Raw genomic sequence first — 21,675 nt, forward strand, 5'->3', positions numbered from 1 at the left:
CTGCGTTTGCCTTCTTTTTTCGTTTTTTTTTTAACTTCCCTGCTGCTTCTATTTTGTGGAACTTATGGCATGAACATCACATATATTGAAAATTTGTGCTATAGTATTTATTTTTATGCCCTAATATTGAACATTTTGATATTTTAAAATTCAAATATTCATCCTAATGTGTTTACAATCAAGAATCCATTATGTAGGATATTTTACAGACAATTTTCCTAAATGTGCTCCTCACCTCCATGAGGCGTGCGCCTTCGCCTCGCGCCTCATGCCTACACTCCAGGCACCCTTTGCGCCTCGGTGCGCCTTCGACTACTGTACTCAGGCAAAAAATTATTGAAAAATATGCAAATATTTTCAAGGAAAATTCATGCATATCCTCCACACATGAACAACACCAACAACCCAAACTTCTTTTTGGCAACATTCCCATTGTACTCTGGAGTTTGCAAAGGGGAAGGAGCTCTTTTCACTTCAAAATAATTCATTAAAAGAAGCCACGTTTTCTAAATTGATGGAGAAACAATAACATGCTTTTAGGAAAAAAAATCTCACACTGTAAGGGACGAGCTAAAGAGGTATAATGAAGCTTTTACAGAGTGCCAGTAGGTAGCATAGAATAATGGAAATGGACGTAGTGGGAAGGAGGAGTGGCCGATGTTGCATAATAGGAAGTGAGCGTAATGGCCGTGAATTTTGTGCAAGCACATGCAATCTTATGTATATTGGTCTATTTGCATGTTCTAAACTCCAACCCTTATTAAAAAGAGTTTTAATGCATTTTGGATCCTTTAGTTCAACATACTAACATTGTTTCATAATGACAGTAAAATTTACATTTTTTTTAAACTGATATTGACAAAAAAAAATTTTTTTTTTTTTGCTGTTTCATTAATCATATCTTTGACAAATTAATTTAAAAAATATATGTTTGATAAATTAATTTTAAAAAATACATTATACACTCTATTAATCTATTAAGCACATAACACATACAAATAATACAATAAATTAAACAAGTTCTGTTCTTTTATTAGTGAAAGTAATAAAATCTAATAAATTTAGAGTTTTAGACCAAAAAGTTGTATGTACAACTATAACCTAAACTTTAAAATTATAGTATATAATCAAAAAAAAATTATGATTAAATAAATAACATACTAACAACTTGAACACGATGGAAACTAGAAAGAAAAGAAGGTTGAAGTTGAAAAATATAGAAAGAAATATTAAATTACTAATACTATCAAAATAAATATTCTTAAAAAAAATAGCATTCATATGGAATTGTTAATTAACGCATCTCTTGCGAAAATTAATAAAAATTAAAAATAAATAGCTTTTGTATCATTCATCCTCATTATAATCTTCTACCCACTTTCTTCAAATGGCTTATCAAGAATGACTTGTGTGTGTGTGTGTTTTGGGTTGGGGGGGGCGGGGGGGAGCAAAGGAAAAAAGAAAGTAAAATAAAAAGTTTTTAAGCAAAAAGTGTCAATTTGCCCACTAGAAGAACTAATTAGCTCACAAAGCTGAGATAAATGCAGAGCTAGAAACAAAACGAGCAAGAAATTAAAGCAAATATGATGTTCTAAAAAGGGTTTGAATTCCAAATTGATGGCTAAAAAGGCCTACTCTGGAAGGATTAGAGTTGACATACTGATACAAAATGGTCGTAAAAGAGGTTACTAGAATGCATGTAAAAAGAGGGCCTCAAGTCTGAATAGGATAACCACAGAATCTTCTCACAATTTTGAAAGGCACTTGTGGTAAATTTCATGAGGAAGATCTGGTGCAGGATCAATACGGCCAAACACAATTTCAAAAAAACCAAATTCATTAATTTCCAAATAAACATGCTTGAAATTAATAGGATGCATACCTAGAGACCCAAGAGAAAACCAAATAGTAAAACCTATAAATTCTTTCCTAAACAAATTTGCTAGAAAAAAAAAAAGCAGTGCAAGTAAATCAAATGGCCTTCAAAAATTAAATTATTAACTTAAGATTGTTTAAACTTCTTTAAATTTCAACAAGTTGGTATGCCAGTGCATGATTTTTGCATCCGCATCAATCTTCCCTGCTTGGAAAGAAGTTGTCCTCAAATTTGGCTAGGAGGCCAGTTCATAGAATCTTTCACTCAAAACTAGGTCTAGACTAAAGAATTCAGTGCTGTAAATGAGCAGGTCATTCAATTTTTTGGGACTTGATGAGGTATTGCTGCTTATTGTGCACAACTATCATGGAATTGAACTATGGATAATAGAAGACATCATGTAGAAAATGCTACAACTTCCCCAAAGTAATTACACAGACCCTTGACTTAACTCGCATAGCAAAATCATAGAGAACTCAACCACATACATAAGAAATGGAACTCAAGCAAGTGTAAGAATTTTATCACCTTTATTTGAATGATAGGTACAAGCTCAAAAAACCAATCCAAGATTAAAAATAGTCCTATTAAAAATCATGTTCAAAGATGAACCAGGATCTACAAGAAAAAGTGCAAGATAATTGTATCCTACAAATGTAATATCACTGCATTGGTGAACAGTTGGATGATGAAGGTACATGGTGGTCGCGTTGGAGCATGATAAATCAAAAGTTTCACCTAATATGCTAGAAACTCTTAACTTTTTTCCCTCTATGCCATCCACCAAAGGCAAGTGTGGCCATTCAAGTACATGAATAACATTGTTTCCTTCATTTTCCCTCAAAATAAGGAATGGGAGCAACAGGCAACAACTAGACTAGACCCTTCTCACCTCACAAATAACGGCATAATGCACGTTAAAAGGACATCTATCTTGCTTCTAAAAATTTCTAGGTGATCCATACATATGGCATGGATGTGGTGGCACAGATGTTCAGTCCTGCTGTCCTCATCATACTTTTACTATGTGAAGGAAAATGTTGCTACCAGCTACCCTCGTTGCACCTTCACTATTTTTTTTCCCTACCAGTAAAGAAATTTCATTAGGGGGTGCCTCACAGGTACAAACACACAGGAAATTACCCACACTGCAGGGTGTCAAAGAAATCAAGAATTACAAGTTCAGTAAAAAAACAACCCACTATGCCAGCTAGTTACAGTTGCAATCCAACAGTCTTTAACATGTAAGGGCGTAGGGGATCCTATGAAAGCTCTCTTACTTCTTTCCCTCCACACAAACCCAAAAATAGCCATGGAATATGGAACAAGGTTTTCCTCCTTTCCTTGCTAGAGCAGATACCTTTCCAGGCACATCACTCACCTTCCATTGTTCTGGCGTAAGCCATGTAACCTGCCGCTGTCTAATCAGAGAAATATCCAAGTTTCAAAAGTTCCTGGTCCAGGCACAGTGCAAGAGGAATGTGATCAATATATTCAGTGTTATCCAAGCAGAAGAAGCACCAATTAACAAGGCAGCATTCTTTTCTGCAGGTTATCAAGGGTAAGAATCTTCCCAAGGGTTGCCTCATTGCACCTTTACTAGTACTATGAAGAAACCTGAGGGGCAAAAGAGAGATCGTCTTGTTGAGCATCTTGATAACTCACTTGCCCTCGAGGAAGGGAGTACCCAGTGAATAAACTCATTATGCTAGGATGCAACCACAGCCTACCAGTGTAACTTTTTCTGCCAACAGGGTAATAATTACTTTTGTAGGATCCAATGATGCTACACATATTCAAGAAGATTATAGTTCTTCCCTATATCTAACTTCTAATAGGGTTAATATATACCCTTGGATAGCCCACTATCAGGGTTCTTAGCCAATTCAAGTCTGTAGACTCCATACCTACTCATCCAACCAGGGTGAGAAATTCTTACACTTGCTTGGTACCATTTTTTTTTTCTTTTTGATAGCAAAAAAATTTCATTGATAAATTAAGAATGTACAAACAGGAGAATAAGACATCTCCTTTCCATCGTCTGTGTTACACCAGAAAAAATAAAAAGGGAAAACCAAAAAGCACGAAAAACAACCCAGTGTAATCAGCATACCCTAACAAGTCAACAAGGAATGCCAATCACATCGAATATCCAAAAAACACACCCTCTTGAATTTCCCATTGCCCACACACCAAAGAGAAGCCAAATAGAAAATCTTCTCCTAAATGACAGCTTCTTTCCTGAGAAAATACTCGCATTTTGTTCCATCCTCGGGCCCAAAATACTGCAAAGAAGGCACAACTCCATAACTTTTTACCTTCCCTTTTCCTACCAAAACCAACAAAATGAATTGCCAAAAACTCCTCCATTTCTATGTATGGGTTGGCATTTTCTATGATTTTCAATGTGAACAAGTTGGAAGTTTGAGACTTTAATAAGCAAAAGGTGTGGCAGTATCTACATGATGTCCCTTATTATTGACAATAGTTTTGCACAAGAAGCAGAAATATCTTATCAAGTCCCAAGTCCCAACAGCCAAATCACATCCTTATCGATCACCACTTGTTTTTGCTTAATCCAAACCCAAGCATCAAGCAAAGATTCTTCCAGCTGGCCTACCAGACCAAATTTGAGCACAAATTTTTTCATTAAGAAGATAGATGTGAAACACAAAACCCATACGGTGCCAAACCAACACCATTTGCATGATTCATCTAAAACGTTTTTTAAGAAGTCTAGGAAACTTAAGTTATTTCTATTCGAATTTAATTCTAGTAGCTCACTTTAATTTCTTTTATATTATTTCATTTTTTTTTAATTTCAATTAATTTTGTTCAGGAAAAGAGTATTTAGGGCTTTCTATTGGTTTGTGTTAGATCTCAAGACTAGTAACCTATGATTGTCTTTTACAATTTATTTTCAGCAATTTTAGGGAATTTACATATTTGGTTTTTTAAGAAACTGTGCTTGGCCACATTCCCCCCCTCCCCCCCACCTGTCTACAGCCTAAATGCTGGTAGGAGCTATGATAACCCTATGAATACACAAGCGTGATTGACCTTTGCAGTAAATGGAAGATATGGATTACACTTGCATCTTGATTATGTCATTTCTATACCACTGAATGGCTGCCCTGTGGCTATCGGAAAAACTTGAGGGTCATAAGCAAGGAGATTTTCTGGCAATGATCATTTTCAATTACAGATACTCTAGCTGGCTTTGAAGTGAAGGCACTGCGTCTCATACTGACTAATAATGATGCACTAGTTCTCTGTGGAACTGATGTGACACAATTGAGGTTTCTGAACTGTATGCCAAGTGGTTTTGAGCTCTACTTTGATATAGAATTGGGAAGAATGACAAAGTACAAACCATAAAGGGGGATAAGCCATCTTTCTTGCAACTAACTTCAGCTCTAAAGAAAAAGACATTTCAACATAGCAAGTATCAACTATAACTTCTTTTGGCTTCAAAGCAAGGGCGAGCATGACATAATCTTGAAAGTCATCATCGCTTGGTGGAAAAATATCCAAAAATCAGTAACATACGCACACAGAAGAGCAATCATATAAAGCAGTGAGACAAATAAAACCAATATAATAATTATGGTAAGATACAAACAGAACCAAACTTCTGTATCAAACAGATTAAACGGATTTAATATTTTAATTTGATTTCCAGAAAACTGTAGCAACAATTAGTGAATTCCCCGAAAACAATTACAACAATAACAAAGACAGTGATAACAATAACTATGATAATAATAAAATTAAGAGCTCGGCGGAGCACTATAAATTAATCCTCATTGCAATTATTTCAAGTAAAAAACAAGAGATTAATATTGTGTTTCATCAGCCGATACCTGAGATTCATGTAGGAGCTTCCTCCTGATTTCTAATTCCCTCCCAAGCATGGCAACCTCCTCCATAGCAGCTTTAAGATTAGTTTCAGCTTCACTCAATTGGTTTGACTTTTCTTCAAGGACAGTTTGCAATTCCAACACATGATCAGCACTAATTTTGTCATCAGAATCAGGTTCAACTGCCTTGTCACAAGGTAAGTTGTTGAGAGGCTCAGACATGCTTTCAGCTGTGAAACTGTTAGTGGCTATCATGCCTACCTGTCCCACCATCTCATCAATCTTTTCACTGTTAACAACTTTCAGTTCTCCATGTTGTTGTTCTGGCACTAATGAATCAAACTGTGGATTTAACACTCCAGATGAATCCAACATGCTCTCATCCACCCCTTCTCGGGCTTTACCCAATTGTTTCGGGAAAAGAGCTAGCTTTCCATCTAAAGAACAAGAGGCATAAGAAACTTCATCCATGGGTTCAGTAGTAGATATATAAGGCATGCGAGCTTCTCCATCACCTGATATTTCAGATTTGCAGTCATCAACCTTCAAACCTAAAGTTTCACCTTCATTGCCAGAAAGCTTCTGCCCTTGCAAATACTGATCAGACAGTCTCTGTTCCAGTTCTTGAATGCGTTTCTCATAAGACACACACTGCAGTTGCTTTGCACTAAGCAGAGATTGGAGATGTTTTTCATACTCATCTTTAAGACGCAAGGCTTCAGCTGTCTTCTCTCCAGCATTTTTCATTAAGGCATCTAATCTACTATCATCTATGGACTCATATTCAACATCAGCACCAAAGGAACAAATCAGCGCAATTGCTGAAGCAAGTTCAGCTTTCAGTTTTGCATTCTCAACTTCAACTTTACTTGTTCCAGCAATCTCTACCAATTCACAGCAGTCAAGAGGCTCCTCAGAGTCATATTTCTGAGTGTCCACAGGATTTTCTTCAACTTCAGCCGAATGAGAACTGTCATTAGACATGGAAAATGATCCTGAAGTTCCATGTCTCTCACTCTTAGAAGGCAAACCTGCCAGGTACTCGGGAGCAAAACGGTCAAGATCTGGAATGTCAATATCAAGTAAATTGGCATCAAAAGGCACTATATTGACATCACATTGGTTAGGAGTATCATACAATCCCATGGATGCTAATATATCCCGAGGTATGTATTCACCGTGTGTCTTCAAAAACTCCTCCCGTCTCCTCACTTCTAACTCCCGCTTTGTTGCAAGCTTTTCAGCCAGCTGTCCAGCCATGCCCATGTAAAGCTTCATAGTAGCCTTCCGTCTCACTACTTCTGCAAGGCAGGCTCTGTATGCAGGACCAATCCCACGGGTCAACTTCAAGTTTACAAACAGATCATCCTGACGCCGAATTGCCTCCTTGAACACATGAAACTGTAACTTAGCATCTTTGATCACATAAGACATGTATGCTATGTTTTGCATGTAATGGTGCAGAAACATGTTCATTTCATTCTTTTTATCCTTGCAAAAATCTAGCAGCTTGGAAATTGAACGATCGAATGCCTGCATCTTAGGGAGGTGATTCTTGTCATGGACATCATACATAGGACCCAAGGCAGAGACCGCATCATGAGGACGGAGTGAGGAGGACAACTGGGAGGTCAAACAATCATCCACGAGCTTCTTCACTGTACTCACATCTTTGCTGCATTAATGCACAAATTTTCATCACATTCTCCATTAAACAGAGATTAATCATATCAGGGAAAAATATTGAAATAGCGTAAAATATGATTCTGAAACATAGAAGTTACTAAATATGACACAAATGATATCACTGATTTTGTCAATTTGTACCCAAATTGGCCGAAAATGATGAAAAGAAACAGTACGTGCCAAAATATAATCATAAACCTTTGCATGTTCCACGGCCTCTTTTAAAAGACAAAACAAAAATACTATATTTTCAGAGTTGGTTTAACTTCAAGCAGAAAGACCAAATTCCAGTATCTCATGAATGAGATCTACACGAACACGCACAGGCACAGAATGTTACCAAAATGAAATATATGGTCAAGCAATACAACGAACATAATGGAAATGAGATCAAAATACCAGAACAAAGCCAAACATAAAAATATATGATAAGATGTTGCCATCTTAAAAGCTAAGGTACTCAATAAAAAAGAAAGATAGAACTCACTGTTATTACTGCTATTACAACTCTCTTCTTTTATAAACACAAAATTTCTCTCTGCCCTTAACACTAATGTGAGGGGTGAGACTTCAGAAATGTGAGGCAATTTTTTCCCATGAAGAGAAAGGGATCACATTTAAACATCATCTTGTAAAGTTGAAAAAGGGATGTGAAACCAAATCAAGTGATGATCTAAAGATTTCTCTTCCTATAATATTAAAAGGTTAACAACCCACTCTAAATAACAAGATTTTTAAATTCTGAACTTCAAAGCTTCTGGATAAGGGTCATAATTGGCATTTTTTCGAGTTTAGTGCGTGTGTGTTTTTTTTGTGGTGGGGGGGTGTGAAGGCCGTAAACTTGATCCATGTAGTTGTTATGCGCTCGTTACATCCTTCAATAAGTTGAGCTGAGAGTAAACATACTTCAGAAGTGTTTCAGTACAGCATCATTAAATGCATTTTGTTCATATCTGAATACTTTGAATTTTGGTCATAGTTGGCATTCTTTACAGTTGTGTGCGTGTGGGGGGGGGGGGGTGTGGGTGTCTGACCTTTTTTTTTTTTTTTTTTTTTTGGGTAAGGAACAGGGGTGTGGAGGTGGCCTTTTATGCTTTTATTTGCATGCATTCTGCCTATATTAAATGCAGTTTAGAGACAAGTTTGTGTATACTAGTTAGGTTATTGTTTCATAAGATATTGCTGCTTAAAAGGATTCAAGCATGAACAAGATGCATTCAATGATGCTGTCCTGAAACAATTCTGAAGGATATCTACTCCCTGCTCAACATACTGTAAAGATGCCTACTTTCAAGAAATAATTCCCAACACCAGCACATAACAACTAAATGGATCAGGTCTATGGCCCTGAAAAGCTCGTTACAGCACTCATATAGACGAACCCCCTCTTACCCACATCTGCTTAAATTAAAGGCTTATCCATGGTGAAGTATCTGAAAAAGTCAACACCCAGGACATAAATCAGAGGGCAGAAATATTACAAGCCCATCAAATGAAATAACCTAATATATCCTTGAAAAGCATTGGAACTTCATACAGATTTCAGACTCAAGGCCAAGGCCTTAGGCATAACAACAATATAAGTAATAGAAATAAACTAGTGATAGCAGATCAACAAAAATAAAATTGTGTAGCAAACTGACATATATAAGTTAATTCACAAATAGGAGATTCAATTAATCTTAAATTGAAAAATGCTGGATACCATTGTGCAGCCTTAAGACAAAATTAAATTAATAGATGATCGGTATTTTGTGCATCAATTACAGAAAATTTGAGAATTCTTCATGATGGCATGACTCTAATGCAGCGTTACAACTAAGCTTCAAAACAATCAACTGATAACAAAAACCAAATGGAGAAAAGAAATTAGAAAGATAACAACACTTAGTGACCCAAAAAAAAAAAAAAACAGGAACTAGGGAAAAAAAAAAAAAAAAAAAAAAACAACCTTAAAGACTGCATTATACTCTTTTGTTCATCAATATGCCGCATGTGTTCCTTGATCATCAATTCTATATTCCTAACAGGCAAAGAAGCTTTGCTAGACAACAGATCTTCAACTTTGCGCTTCACATCACTAAACATCTGCTTAAATTGTGAAATCTTACTGTCAAACTGTTTGTGGGAACTGCTACAACTCTCCAACCACTTCCGCAAGTTCTCTTCCTTCACAAAATCCAGTAAGCACTTGCGGGTAGCAGTCTGTAAAGAGGGGTGAAGCTTGCAAGATTTCAATCTCTCCATATCCCTCCCAAAGTTGGCCAGCAAGTCAGCATGGTACCGGTGCTGTTGAAAATAACGCCTCATGAAATCCATATAGTTTTGGTTCACAATCTTATAGTACTGTTCCAAGTTGGCTCTTCCAACCTCCGCTGCCCTCTCTTGCACCTTTGCCTCCCTCAAGAGCCTCTGACAATTCTCAAACTTTGCTTGGGTTCGACTGTAAATAGCATGCCCACGATGGTAATGGTACCTGAATTGCCGCTCATAAGAGGGCAAAGCTTTTAGAGCAGGGTCTGTCGCATCATCTAAAGGATGAGGATTGTGAGAGGAGGAAGGCAATGGAGGATCCGCTATTTCAACAATGTCAACATCTTCTGGCGCAGGAGGTGGTGAATTAGTTTGCAGCCTCACTTTGTTAAACAAAAACACTTCTCGATCATTTGATGGGAGTTTATACTCTGAAAGGGTACTCTGCGAGTCAAGCTTCATATCCATGCATAGAAGAAGCTGGTCATTGGGGTGAATACATGAGACCGATTCTATGAATCGTTGGACTGCTTCAACAGGCGTGGATTCATCGCAATCGATCTCAAACGAGTGTCCATTCTCGGCAGAATGAACCAGAAGCTTGCTTCCATGAACCAAATCTCCAGTAACACTAGAACTCATCTTATCCCCCAAAGCAAGAGACTTCCACCACACACACACACACACACAAATTACAATATCAAATCACCAAGCCGACACTGCGTAGAGAACAGAATTTTGAACCCAAATCTTTAGAACCGTCAGATGAAGCTCGCTGCCACAGTTGAGACGCCCGCAGAGACGCGCAAATCAAACGCCAGAAACACACTCACTTGGATTTTAAAATTGTTTTTTTCCAGACTGCAGACCTTATCCCTTGGCAAAACCCCGATCATCTCCCACCCACCATCGAAATCTGCAAAAACTGCACAATTCCGAACAGACCCACTAAAAATTTCTTCAAAAGAAAACCAATTCTAAACCAAAGGACTCGAAAAAATCCTAGTTATCAACGACGCACCAGTGCAATCTTCAAAAACAGCCCGATTACGAACAGAACAACCGAAAGAAATAAAACAAAAATAAGAATAACCCTATCACTTCCACCCCATCAAACTCTACACAAGGGGCACAACTCCCGACATACGCCCCAAATTATTTCGTCAAACAAGTAACAATTCTTAGCCGATCAGCCCTAACCCTTGCGGGAAAAAATGACTCGAGTAACGAAAACCCCACCAACAGAAACCCCGAAAACAATTTTTCTAAAGAAGAGCGAAATCTCCCGAAAACTGCCAAATCAAAACCGAGGAGATTCTGAGAAAAGATTTGAAGAGAAAGTCTTGAACTGCAGGCCAAGAAAATCAGGCGCGATTACGTAAAGAGGGAGAGATCTACTAGAATTTGCTAAGAGGAAGTGTTCCACGAAACCCTTCCATTTTATTATTGTACTCTACGTTGCTTGTTCTTCGTCCCCAATTGTTTATTTTTTTCTCTTCTGCTTCACTTACGGTCACCGAGAACCTTCTGCGGGAAGAAAGCAGAAAACAGCTCTTTCTTCCTCTCCTCTGCACAAGAAGCTCTGAAAAAAGCCTGAAGAATAGAAAAATTAACAGTTTCACAGTGCCATATGAAATTTAAAATATTATTTTTTGAGGCATGAATTTTGGAAGCAACATGACTGTTTGTCATCTTTCTTTTTGCATTTTTTGCACGCTTGGAAAGGGACAATCCGGGCATAACGCAAACATCGTGACTAATTTACATGAATTAATTTTTAACCAAATTTGGCCCTGTATGCAAATAACTTTGTCGGTGCTTCTGAAAATTATTTATCGAAATAAAACTAAATTTGACTTGTACGAAAAAATATATTTTCATTATTTCAACATAAAAAAATAAATAAATTTAGATTTTGATGATTTCGAGTTTCAGAAGGATAATTAATGCTAGTAGTTATTAGCAGCAACTGTAAGAATAATCGATGCTAGTTATTTAGCAAGCAAGTAGTCTCTGTCCCTCTAAATTTATTAAATTTTTTATATTTAAAAAGTATTATATATATATATATATATATATATATATATATAAAAGGGGTAATAAGAAGATGATGGAAGGTCTAAATAATTTCTAAAATTTTAAACTAAAAATTGTTATGAAATGATGCGAGAATTAACAATAAAATAAATAGAGATGAGCTGAAAAATAAATGAAGATGAGATAGAAATTTTACGTGATTTAGATGTTCCTACTTCACTAGCGGATTGGATAAAAGTTTCACTATTTTGGATAGAATTACAATATGATATGAAACCGACCTTATACAAAATATCACTTCTCTTCACTTTATCTCTCCACTTCTCTTATTGTTACTATATGTTTACTTACATGGAAGCATCAAATGTATATCCCAAATGAGAAAGGGAGGGTGCCCTTTTATAGTGTAAGGGGTGGAAGATAAAGGAGTAGGTTCATAGGGATATGAATTAGTGTAGACATATAGGATAGGTTCATAGAAATATGAATTAGTACAGACATATAGGGCAGGTTCAAAGGGATATGAATTAGTGTATATATATGGGGCAGGTTCATAGGGACATAGGGGACATTCACTTATATTTCATAACACTCCCCCTTGGATGTCACACATATATTAACTCCTTTTGTTAGGATTTTTAAGATGTCTCATTCCGATAAGATGAACCAATTTCTTGAATGTTGTAGTAGGCAAAGTTTTGGTGAACAAATATACTAGATTATCACTTGATTGGATTTGCTGAACATTTATGTCACCATTCTTCTAGAGTTCATGTGTATAGAAGAATTTTGGAGAGATATGTTTTGTTTTATCACCCTTTATGTATCCTCCTCTCAGTTGAACTATACATGCAGCATTGTCATCATATAAAACTGTTGGAATATCATTAATTGATTGAAAACTACAATTTACTTGGATATAAGAAATCATTGATTCGAGCCACACGTGTAGCGCCCTGAACACGATGGGGCTCGGAGTGCTATCCTGTCTACACATGCAGTGATCCCCAAAAAAAAATTTAATTAATTAAATTAATTCAATAATAATTGTTGACCTTATTGGTCATATAGGCGATCGAACCTTGTTTTTAACTTTTCCCACCAACTCGGCAGCCCGAATTTCACTTTCAAAATTACCTCGGGCTACCGAACACATGGTTTCGATAGACCGAACTCAGGACTGGGCACCCGAATCTCAGATAGTGTGGGAATCGCCTTGGTTCGCCAAACCAAACCCATGCTCAGGCGACCGAACTTCAAAAACTGACTTTTTTCATTGTCTCTGTTCGGGTGACCGAATCGTGGTTCAGCCACCCAAAACTCTTAGGTTGTTTTATATTTTTACCACGGTTAAGTCAGTTAAACAGGGTTATTTTTGCTAAATCATTTTAAAACAAATTTAAGAATGCCCTATATGTCCCCAACGGCTATAATTTTGCCAATGCCTATATATACAACTTCATTTGCAAGGATTAGAAATAAATTAGCAAATTGATTAATGAGAAATCCTCTAAAAATTTCCTAATCCTATTCTCTTTTACTAAGTTCATAACACTCAAATACCTTCATTCCTTTGAGAAATATTACATTGTGAGTGTTTTATTCATCATTCTAAATTTCTAGAAACCCTCACTTGCTTTGTGCTTGTTTGAGCAAAGAATTTTTCCCTTTGATTTTATCAATAAATCTTGGGTTGGGAAAAATTCCTACAGCTTAGTAGGTCTTTACATTTGGATTGCAAGATTCATTAGGCTTATATTTTTTGTGTGCAAAATATTTTACAAGCTTGATTTCAAACAACTCTTATGCTTGTTATATTTGAGAAAATACTTTTGAGTTTGTTTGAATATTATTGCTAGCATCTTTGAAATACTAATGTGATATTGAGATTTGGTATACTTTGCTTTCAAAGATTAGCTTGTGTGAACACTCTTATGCATATTTGTGATTATACATTATCCTGAGTGTTGATTGCACATAAACTGTAGTGACTCGAAGAATAAAATTATTTAAATAATAAGAGGGAGAGAAATAGAAATAGAAACAGAAGGAGGTCGTAGACCTCATCGACGAACGCTGCATTTTGGGGATAATTTTAATTTTAGGAAATTGTCAGGACTCGTCAACGAATACAGGGGTTCATTGACGAGCTTAGAAGGAAATTCGTCGACGAACATAGGGTTTCGTCGACGAGAAAATACCAAGAGACAGATCAGGCTGCTCTGAATTTCATCGACGAATACAGGGCTTCGTTGACAAATTTACTGAAAGACTCGTCGACGAGGTGACGTGTCTCGTAGACGAATCTGATCCTATAAGTAGGAAAAGTTTGAATTTTTATCAGAATTTCTGGCTCCTCTCTCTCTCTCTCTCTCTCTCCTTATGCCACTCTCTCCCTTCTATCTTCATTTCTGGCCTTGTTGGTCTCCGGATCGAAGATCTGAAGCTATCACGACGCTCCTGGCGAAGTGCTCTGCAAGTCTGCTGGAGCGGATCGTTGGGGAATCGAAATTGGATTTCATCCCAAATTTAGGGTAAGGCCTTTTAGCCTATTTTGACCTTATGGTAGTTATAAGAAATGGTGTAGGCGATGAAATACTGATATTTAGTTCTGGCGAATCCTGTTTTCAGGGTGTTTTGTAAGAGGCCCTGCGGGTGTAAGGCTAGTATTCTATAGGAGTTTTCTAATAGTTAGGTAAGGGAAATAAGCTATGCTAGGTGTTTTTAAAATATTATACAGTTTATTTAATGATGAAAATTATGTATTACAGTATCGTGTGGCTTTTGAATATGAATATAGTACGAATATATGTTTTACGATATTTCAATATTCTAATTTTACGATATTTCAGTACCATGATTTTATGATTCTCAGTACCATGATTACACGAATATCAGTATTATGATTATGCAGTTTCAGTATTATGATTATGCAGTTTTAGTGTTATGATTATATAGTTCTCAGTATTGCGACATATGAATTACAGTGCAGTTATGCAGCATTATGGTTAATTCAGTATTTCAGAATCATGGTAAATCAGATAGATATATATATATATATATATATATAGAAATATATTATATGATATCAGACCCTGTTGGACTTGCAGCTACCAAGCACGGTACCGTTGTTACAGATATTATGTTACTTTATAAGTACAACCACCTATTTAGATAATACGTGGTAAGGTCGATCACCTAGGTCCTTGAAGAGGTTAGGCTCCCCATCCAGATATGGGTTGAGGTAGGCAAATCGACTAATGGAGTAGAGTGATTTATTCATGGTTGGCCAGCTACGGTAAATCCCACCTACGGGCCGCACAACCTTGTCATGAGGGGGTAAGTCATGACACACAGATAGCCACAGGGAACATTTTCAGTTACTATTACGTATGTATAGATTTGCAGAAACAGGGAACATATTTACTTATATTAGAAGTATTTTGAATAATAAACTCCAATACTGTCATGTTAAGTAATAAGGACAAGGGTGGTGGATTTTATTACTTATACTTTAGTATATATTCAGTTATACATGCTTATTTGAAAATAGATTTTCATGATATAGTAGCTCATTTGCCACACACTAGTAATAGCATATTTCGTCTTACTGAGCGTTGGCTCATCCTAGTGTTAAATTATTTTTCAGGTGATCCAGGTAGGCGAGGAGACCAAGCTCGCAGATAGAGGGGTTTCTGTAGTGCCCTGTCAAAAAGTGAGTACCTTTTTGGGAATGATTTTGTATACCCTAACTAGTAAAGGGTATTTTGGGGAACAGTGATATGTATATATTTTGGGAATCATGTTAGTACTCTGGTATTGGTATTGTGTGGTATTGGATTTTTGTATTGTGTATATATTTTCATATGGTTATGTCTATGTGATTTATGCTTCTCGCTGCTTAGGTTCATGGTTGGGTTTATCCCAGTATGGTATCAAAGTATGTAGATTATCATAGTATAAAAAAAAAGTCAATTTATTAAGCAAGTTATTACATAAACACCATTGAGCTTATTATACTTACATACTTTGTGTGTTCTGATTATTACTGGTACATGTCTGCTTAGTTAAGAAGCATTTATTTGTATAAAAAGTTTTATATTCGTTGTATTCTAGGCGTGGGTATGAAGAGGGAGACTAGCCTTGTTGAATAGTCCCAGATTAGCTAAAATCCGGTTAGGAGAGTTAGGTGCACCATCTTGGTAAGGTGTAGTTGTAGGTTGAGGTCAGCCCCATGAATTGACCTGGTTGTAACCAGTGCTGCTCCACCCATTAAGTGAGCATTAGTGGAATCCTCGGGCTTGCAAGCTAGAGGCAGGGACGTAGGCATAATTGGCCGAACCCCGATAACATATCGTGTGTGCACTATTTATATTTCTATAATTTATATTCCTGCACGTGTATGTTATAATGTGAATGTTGCATATGACTTAGTTTTTGTATCTTACATTTATCTGCGCATTTGGGTTTATGTGTATATCGACAGACCCTAGGTTGAGTATTACTGTTGTCAGATTAATTGAACCTAGGAAGAATTTTTTAAATACCCAATTCACCCCCCTCGTGGAAATTCACCAAAGCTAACAATAATTATTAATTAATTAATTTAATTTAATATATTAATATATTAATATAATAGTATAATATTATATATATATATATATAAGGATAAGAATTGAGATTGAGATTCAATCTCAATCTCAGCGAGTTCACTCTCTCGAGCCGTCTCTCTCTCTCTCTCTCTCTCTCTCTCTCTCTCTCTCTCTCTCTCTCTCTCCCCTCAACTCACTTCCTCTCTCCTCAATTTTCGGCAATACGTGCGCCAATTGGAGAACGAAAAATACCATTGAATTCTTATCTCCGCCACCGACATTTTAACCGGAGTGGATTTGTCATAGGAGCGTTGTAGGCACCACTCCTGGAGTGAGGTAAGGGGAATAAATTATGTCATGAATTTTTATAATTTAACCGATTAAATTGTAATATGAAATTACAGGAATTATATACATGTTTTTCTGAATATTTTGGTATATGGAAATTGGATTTTGGATTATTATTATTATGAGTTAATTAAATGGGTGTTTGTGAGCTTAAGGATTTTATAATAATTGTTATTTTAAAGTTGAACCGATTAAATTAAAGTATTTTATTTTTGGATTATTGTAGTAGATTTTCTGAATGATTTGGCTGGTTGAAATTATTAGTTTGAATTGTTAAACATGTTTTGGTAAAGGATTAAAGTGATTAGGGTTGGTTATCTCCGTTTTTCCCTTAAATATATATTTCGAGTTAAATAAATGGTAGAGATAATTAAACTGGTATTTTTGGTAAAACAGATATTGGGTATAAAATTTCCTATTTTCTAGTAGTTTATATAATTATAATTATTGAATAAATTGTGTGGCAAGAGGTTTAATTATATTTTATTGTATAATTGAATCTCTAAGTATTTTTTTGGTATTATCGTGGAAATTTGATTTAGACCATTTGATGGAAAAACTGAAAATGTGTTGATATATATATATATTAATTTCTAGAATGGTTGAAAAGAATGCATGTATAATAAATAATTATGGTAGCATATATACCATGGGTAGTTTTATCAAATTGTAAAGTATGGTTTAAGAATTCCGATGGATCATAGATCACTCGGTACCGTAGCTACAGTAATGAAGAGTTAGTGCAACCACACGTCTCGAGGAGAGTGTTGGTATTGAATAGTCGATTGGGCTAGTGAAGTGTAGAGTTCCCCTTGGAGTCTAGACCAACATGGGAAGGTTATTCGTACTAGCAGACATACATTATAGTTGACTTAGCCTAGTGGCAGGCCGACCAGGGCTAAGTCGAGCCTACAGGCCACACAACCCGTTGTAGGGGGAAGCATGTCATTTATCCATTCGGAAGTGAGTTCTTATATTCATATTTGTAGATTTAAAGAGAGTTGAATAGAGTATATGAAAACAAAGCATTTGAAAACAAAATATAGTTGTAAAGTATTTATAGTATACAACTTATGGTTGTAAAAGTATTAACAGCTTACCTGTAACACCCTGAACCTGCCAAGTGGGGCCCGGAGGTCACGTGAACCAAACACCTATTTCTGTTACCATACATTAGACTCATGTAGCGGAATTAAAACATATAACCTCAATTTAAATACCAGAGTTTATCTATTTATATATATACCCCATAAACAACTACCACCATTTGTTTATATTACATACCAGTATTTTAACATAAACTATTCATAAGTTGTTTACACAAACTCTCCCAAAATTACCAAAACTGCTATCCTTCCAGAGCCCCAGAGCCCTAAGCCTAATCTCCTGATGGACCTAAAAATATGATCATCCACTAGGGTGAGACACATCTCAGTAAGGAAGAATAAATCATAGCAGTGTGTGGCAGAGTGTTTAAATATTACAAAATATATATTCTTTTATCATTCACCACTAACTGTTGCTAAGAAAACACTACATTAATATAAACATTGATCTCTGATTCCAAGATCACATATAATATGCATAAGTATTGACGTCTGATTTCATACTCACATTCATAATTGTTTTTTTAATGATAATACCTGAGAATAGGGAAGATTACCCGCCCATACATGTAGCTTCCCTCTGCTCTAATACCAGTATCAGGGCACTCACCTTACTCAGTAAGCCCTCGAGCTATGTATATAGACAAGTCTCCAAGAATAGGGAAGGTTACTCGCCCATACAAGTAGCTTTCCTCTGCTCTGGCATCATACTGAAAATACCAGAGCACTCGCCTTTCTCAGCAAGCTTTTGGTAGAAAGTTTTACCTTGCCATATATATATACATATGATTAAATTATTATATCATTCATCTTATTAGATCGCATTCCACATAAACAATACTGTCCACACGGGACTGATAGACACAGGATAAACATCAACACATGATCCATATAGGACTGGTCCACACAAAACAAACATCAACACATGGTCCACACAGGACTGGTCCACATAGGACAAACATCAACACATGGTCCACATAAGACAAAAATCAACATATGGTCCACATGGGACAAACATCAACACATGGGCCACACAGGATTGGTCCAAACAGGACAAACATCAACACATGGTCCACACATGACTAATATCTTCATATTACTCATGGTCCACACAGGTCTGATCTACACAGGACAAACACTAAACACCAGTACAAATCCCCATGACCTACCCGTAATATATTAGTAGAACAACCTCCTAAGGTCTACCAATGCTCTACCCCAATATATAATGATGATATATGAACTCCTCAGGCCTACAAATGTATATCGTGATTATATCTAGGCAATATAACGAACTCCTCAGGCCTTCCAACATTATATTGTGATACACACGAATAACCCCACAAAATCCATACACATATATCACGTTTTTCATCACGCGGCAATCTCAAGTAACAATATTCACCATAAATCAATATTCATTACTAGTTAGTATTCACAACATGCCAGAATCCACAACTAACCATTGTTCACAATCCAACAATATAAATCATCATCCTGTACTCACAACAACTAATTAAATTGTAAAAGTTGTATTCTTGCTACACAATTTCTTTCCTATATATATGTGTGTGTGTGTGTGTGTGTGTGTGTGTGTGTGTGTGTCAACGGTCAATGTTTTCCCAAATGTTCAACGGTTCAATAAATCATACCTAAATATATATATTATATTCCCAGAATAACCAGTTTAAACTCTAATAAAAACCCTACTATAATTAATTCCCCTTACCTGGTTTTCCTAGATTACGCCTGCGGAAACCTCGACACGTCACCTACTGCACTCACCCAAACTCTAATTCAAAAACCTGAGTTTATCAACCCAAACTTCAATAAAATGTTATTTTATTATTCCCTAGGCCCTTTACACTCCATATTATTAATGGAACTTAAAAATACCCTACTTACCCTGGTTTTGGAGTGATTCCTAAGTACTCCAAATCAAAATTCTGCTCTGCCTAAGTAGTAGAGAATCTCCTCAGGATCAACGTGGTAGCTTCTGATTGTCGAACCAGGGAGAAACAAAGCCAAAATCTTAGAGAGAAGGTGGGAGGGCCGTTTTTTAGAGAGAGAAACAGAAGAGGAACAAATTCCTTACTTAAAATTTTATTTTTGCATATTTATAGGTGGTTGGCCACGTGGCCTTGTCGACGAGACACGTGGCGTCATCGACGAACCGAAGAAGACTGTTCGTCGATGAAGGTGAAGAGCTCATCGATGAACCAATAGGTCTGAATTACCCCCTCTCGGTAATTCCTCATCGACGAGACGTATAAGCTCGTCAACGAAACCTAGAAGATAGCTCATCGACGAGAAAATCAACGTTGTTGACGAGTCCCTGCTTAATTCTTTTAAATTTATTTTCCCCCTTTCTTTTATTTTTTCCCTATTCCATTTATTATCTTCCTTATTATTTTAATAGTTAAAATTTTCTAGATCGTTACATTACTGTTTATAGTATTTATATAGGTGCGAGTTATAATATGTATGTGAAAATTATTTATAGTAAAGTATTAAATATATTTTATACTGTGGTATTACATGTGGTTGGGGCGAGGTAAACTCTCCGCCCGAGGGCTTACTGAGTAAGGCAAGTGCCCTGATAAGTATCTGTCAGATGTGTCCCCGTTACCCACAGGTTCGGGTTGACCTTATTATTAAATATGTTTTATTATATGATTAGATAAGCAGGTCGTTACAGTATCAGTTGTAGACACACCCAAACTAAATAGGCAAGGTTACATAAGGTATTAGAGCAAAGGGGCAATACATGTATGGGCATGTAATCTCCCCAATCCTCAGAAACTCTCGCTTGTAATAATAATGTATGTGTGAGTATGGTTTATAAATGGTTTTATAATTATTGTTGATTAACAAATGGTTATATTTTGTATACACTAAACTTATTGGCCACACACTGATGTTAATTTATTCCATCCTTACTGAGAAGTGTCTCACCCAAATACACAATTCATCTTTTTCAGGACCTTCTGGTGGTCGATCTTAGGAAGCTCCAGAGCAGGGTTGATAATATAGCTTAGTGTGAGTTGCTGTAGAAACTCAGATGTATTTTGGTTATGTTTTATAGTTCTGGTTATGTAATATAGTGGAATAGATATGCTCTTTTTGGTTGTATAGTATAGTACTCTGGTATAATGGAGAATGTATTATTAATTCCGTTGCTTTGATGATATTTATGGTATCAGAGACAAGTGAATGGAACATATAACACCCCGACCCACCTGGCCGGTTCGGGGTGTTACAAATGGTATCAGAGCTTTAGGTTGTTAGGTTCTGCAGACTCTAGGGCGGTTAAAATTAGAGTTTAGGTTCAAGCTAGGATGAGGATGGGAATGGGTAGATTAGGATATTAATAGGAATTTTGAGTTTTGTTTTGTAGCCTGGAGGCAAAAATCCCTTCACGGACTTCTGTGTTTTTTTGAATCAGTCGACAGGTTCAAAAAACCATGGTAAATCCATCGACGGTGATGTTTCCAAGTGGAGATATTGGAAATTGAAATTCAAACTCCAAGGTTAGGTTGGTTGATTTATAGGGATAAGCCTTTGAAAGATAAATTTGGTAATTTAGGTGTTGTGATTTGATGGTTGAGGTCAAGTTGGGTGTTTGATGTTTAAATTGAGGATTTAAATGTTACACTGATTTCTTTGCTTTATAATTGTATCAATTATGTTAAGATATGGAAATTCTAAACTGGCCTCCATTCTATCTTTAGGATAGATCCTAGAGGTAAGGACGTGGACGCTGGAGGGAAAAGTGATTTAGGGGCTTTTAGTAGAGATGAGATTGAAACCTCCAGATTACTGCGAGGTTTAGCTCAGCAGGTCAAGGAAGAGATTAGGCAGGACCTCGAGGGATAGAATTGCACACCTGTAAACTAGGGCAATTCGATCGAGCAATT

The 21,675-nt window shown here is 36.4% G+C and overlaps 1 protein-coding gene across 4 annotated transcripts in view; it reads right to left on the reverse strand.

Moving 5' to 3' along the window:
• LOC131158019 (autophagy-related protein 11) overlaps positions 1–11,334 on the reverse strand; it is a 28,234-nt gene extending 16,900 nt beyond the window's left edge. For 2 of the 4 annotated variants that reach the window (XM_058112568.1, XM_058112565.1), the window contains exons 1-2: positions 9,374–11,334; positions 5,740–7,411 (exon numbers count right to left, since the gene is read on the reverse strand). In XM_058112568.1, the coding sequence (XP_057968551.1) occupies positions 5,740–7,411; positions 9,374–10,317 (2,616 nt within the window). In that variant the 5' untranslated portion in view covers positions 10,318–11,334. The remainder of the gene's footprint in view (positions 1–5,739; positions 7,412–9,373) is intronic. The other 2 variants (XM_058112567.1, XM_058112566.1) reach the window with 2 other exon arrangements.
• Between the last annotated feature and the right edge of the window lie 10,341 nt (positions 11,335–21,675).

This window comes from Malania oleifera, chromosome 6, assembly GCF_029873635.1.
Source record: "Malania oleifera isolate guangnan ecotype guangnan chromosome 6, ASM2987363v1, whole genome shotgun sequence".
NCBI lineage: Eukaryota > Viridiplantae > Streptophyta > Magnoliopsida > Santalales > Ximeniaceae > Malania > Malania oleifera.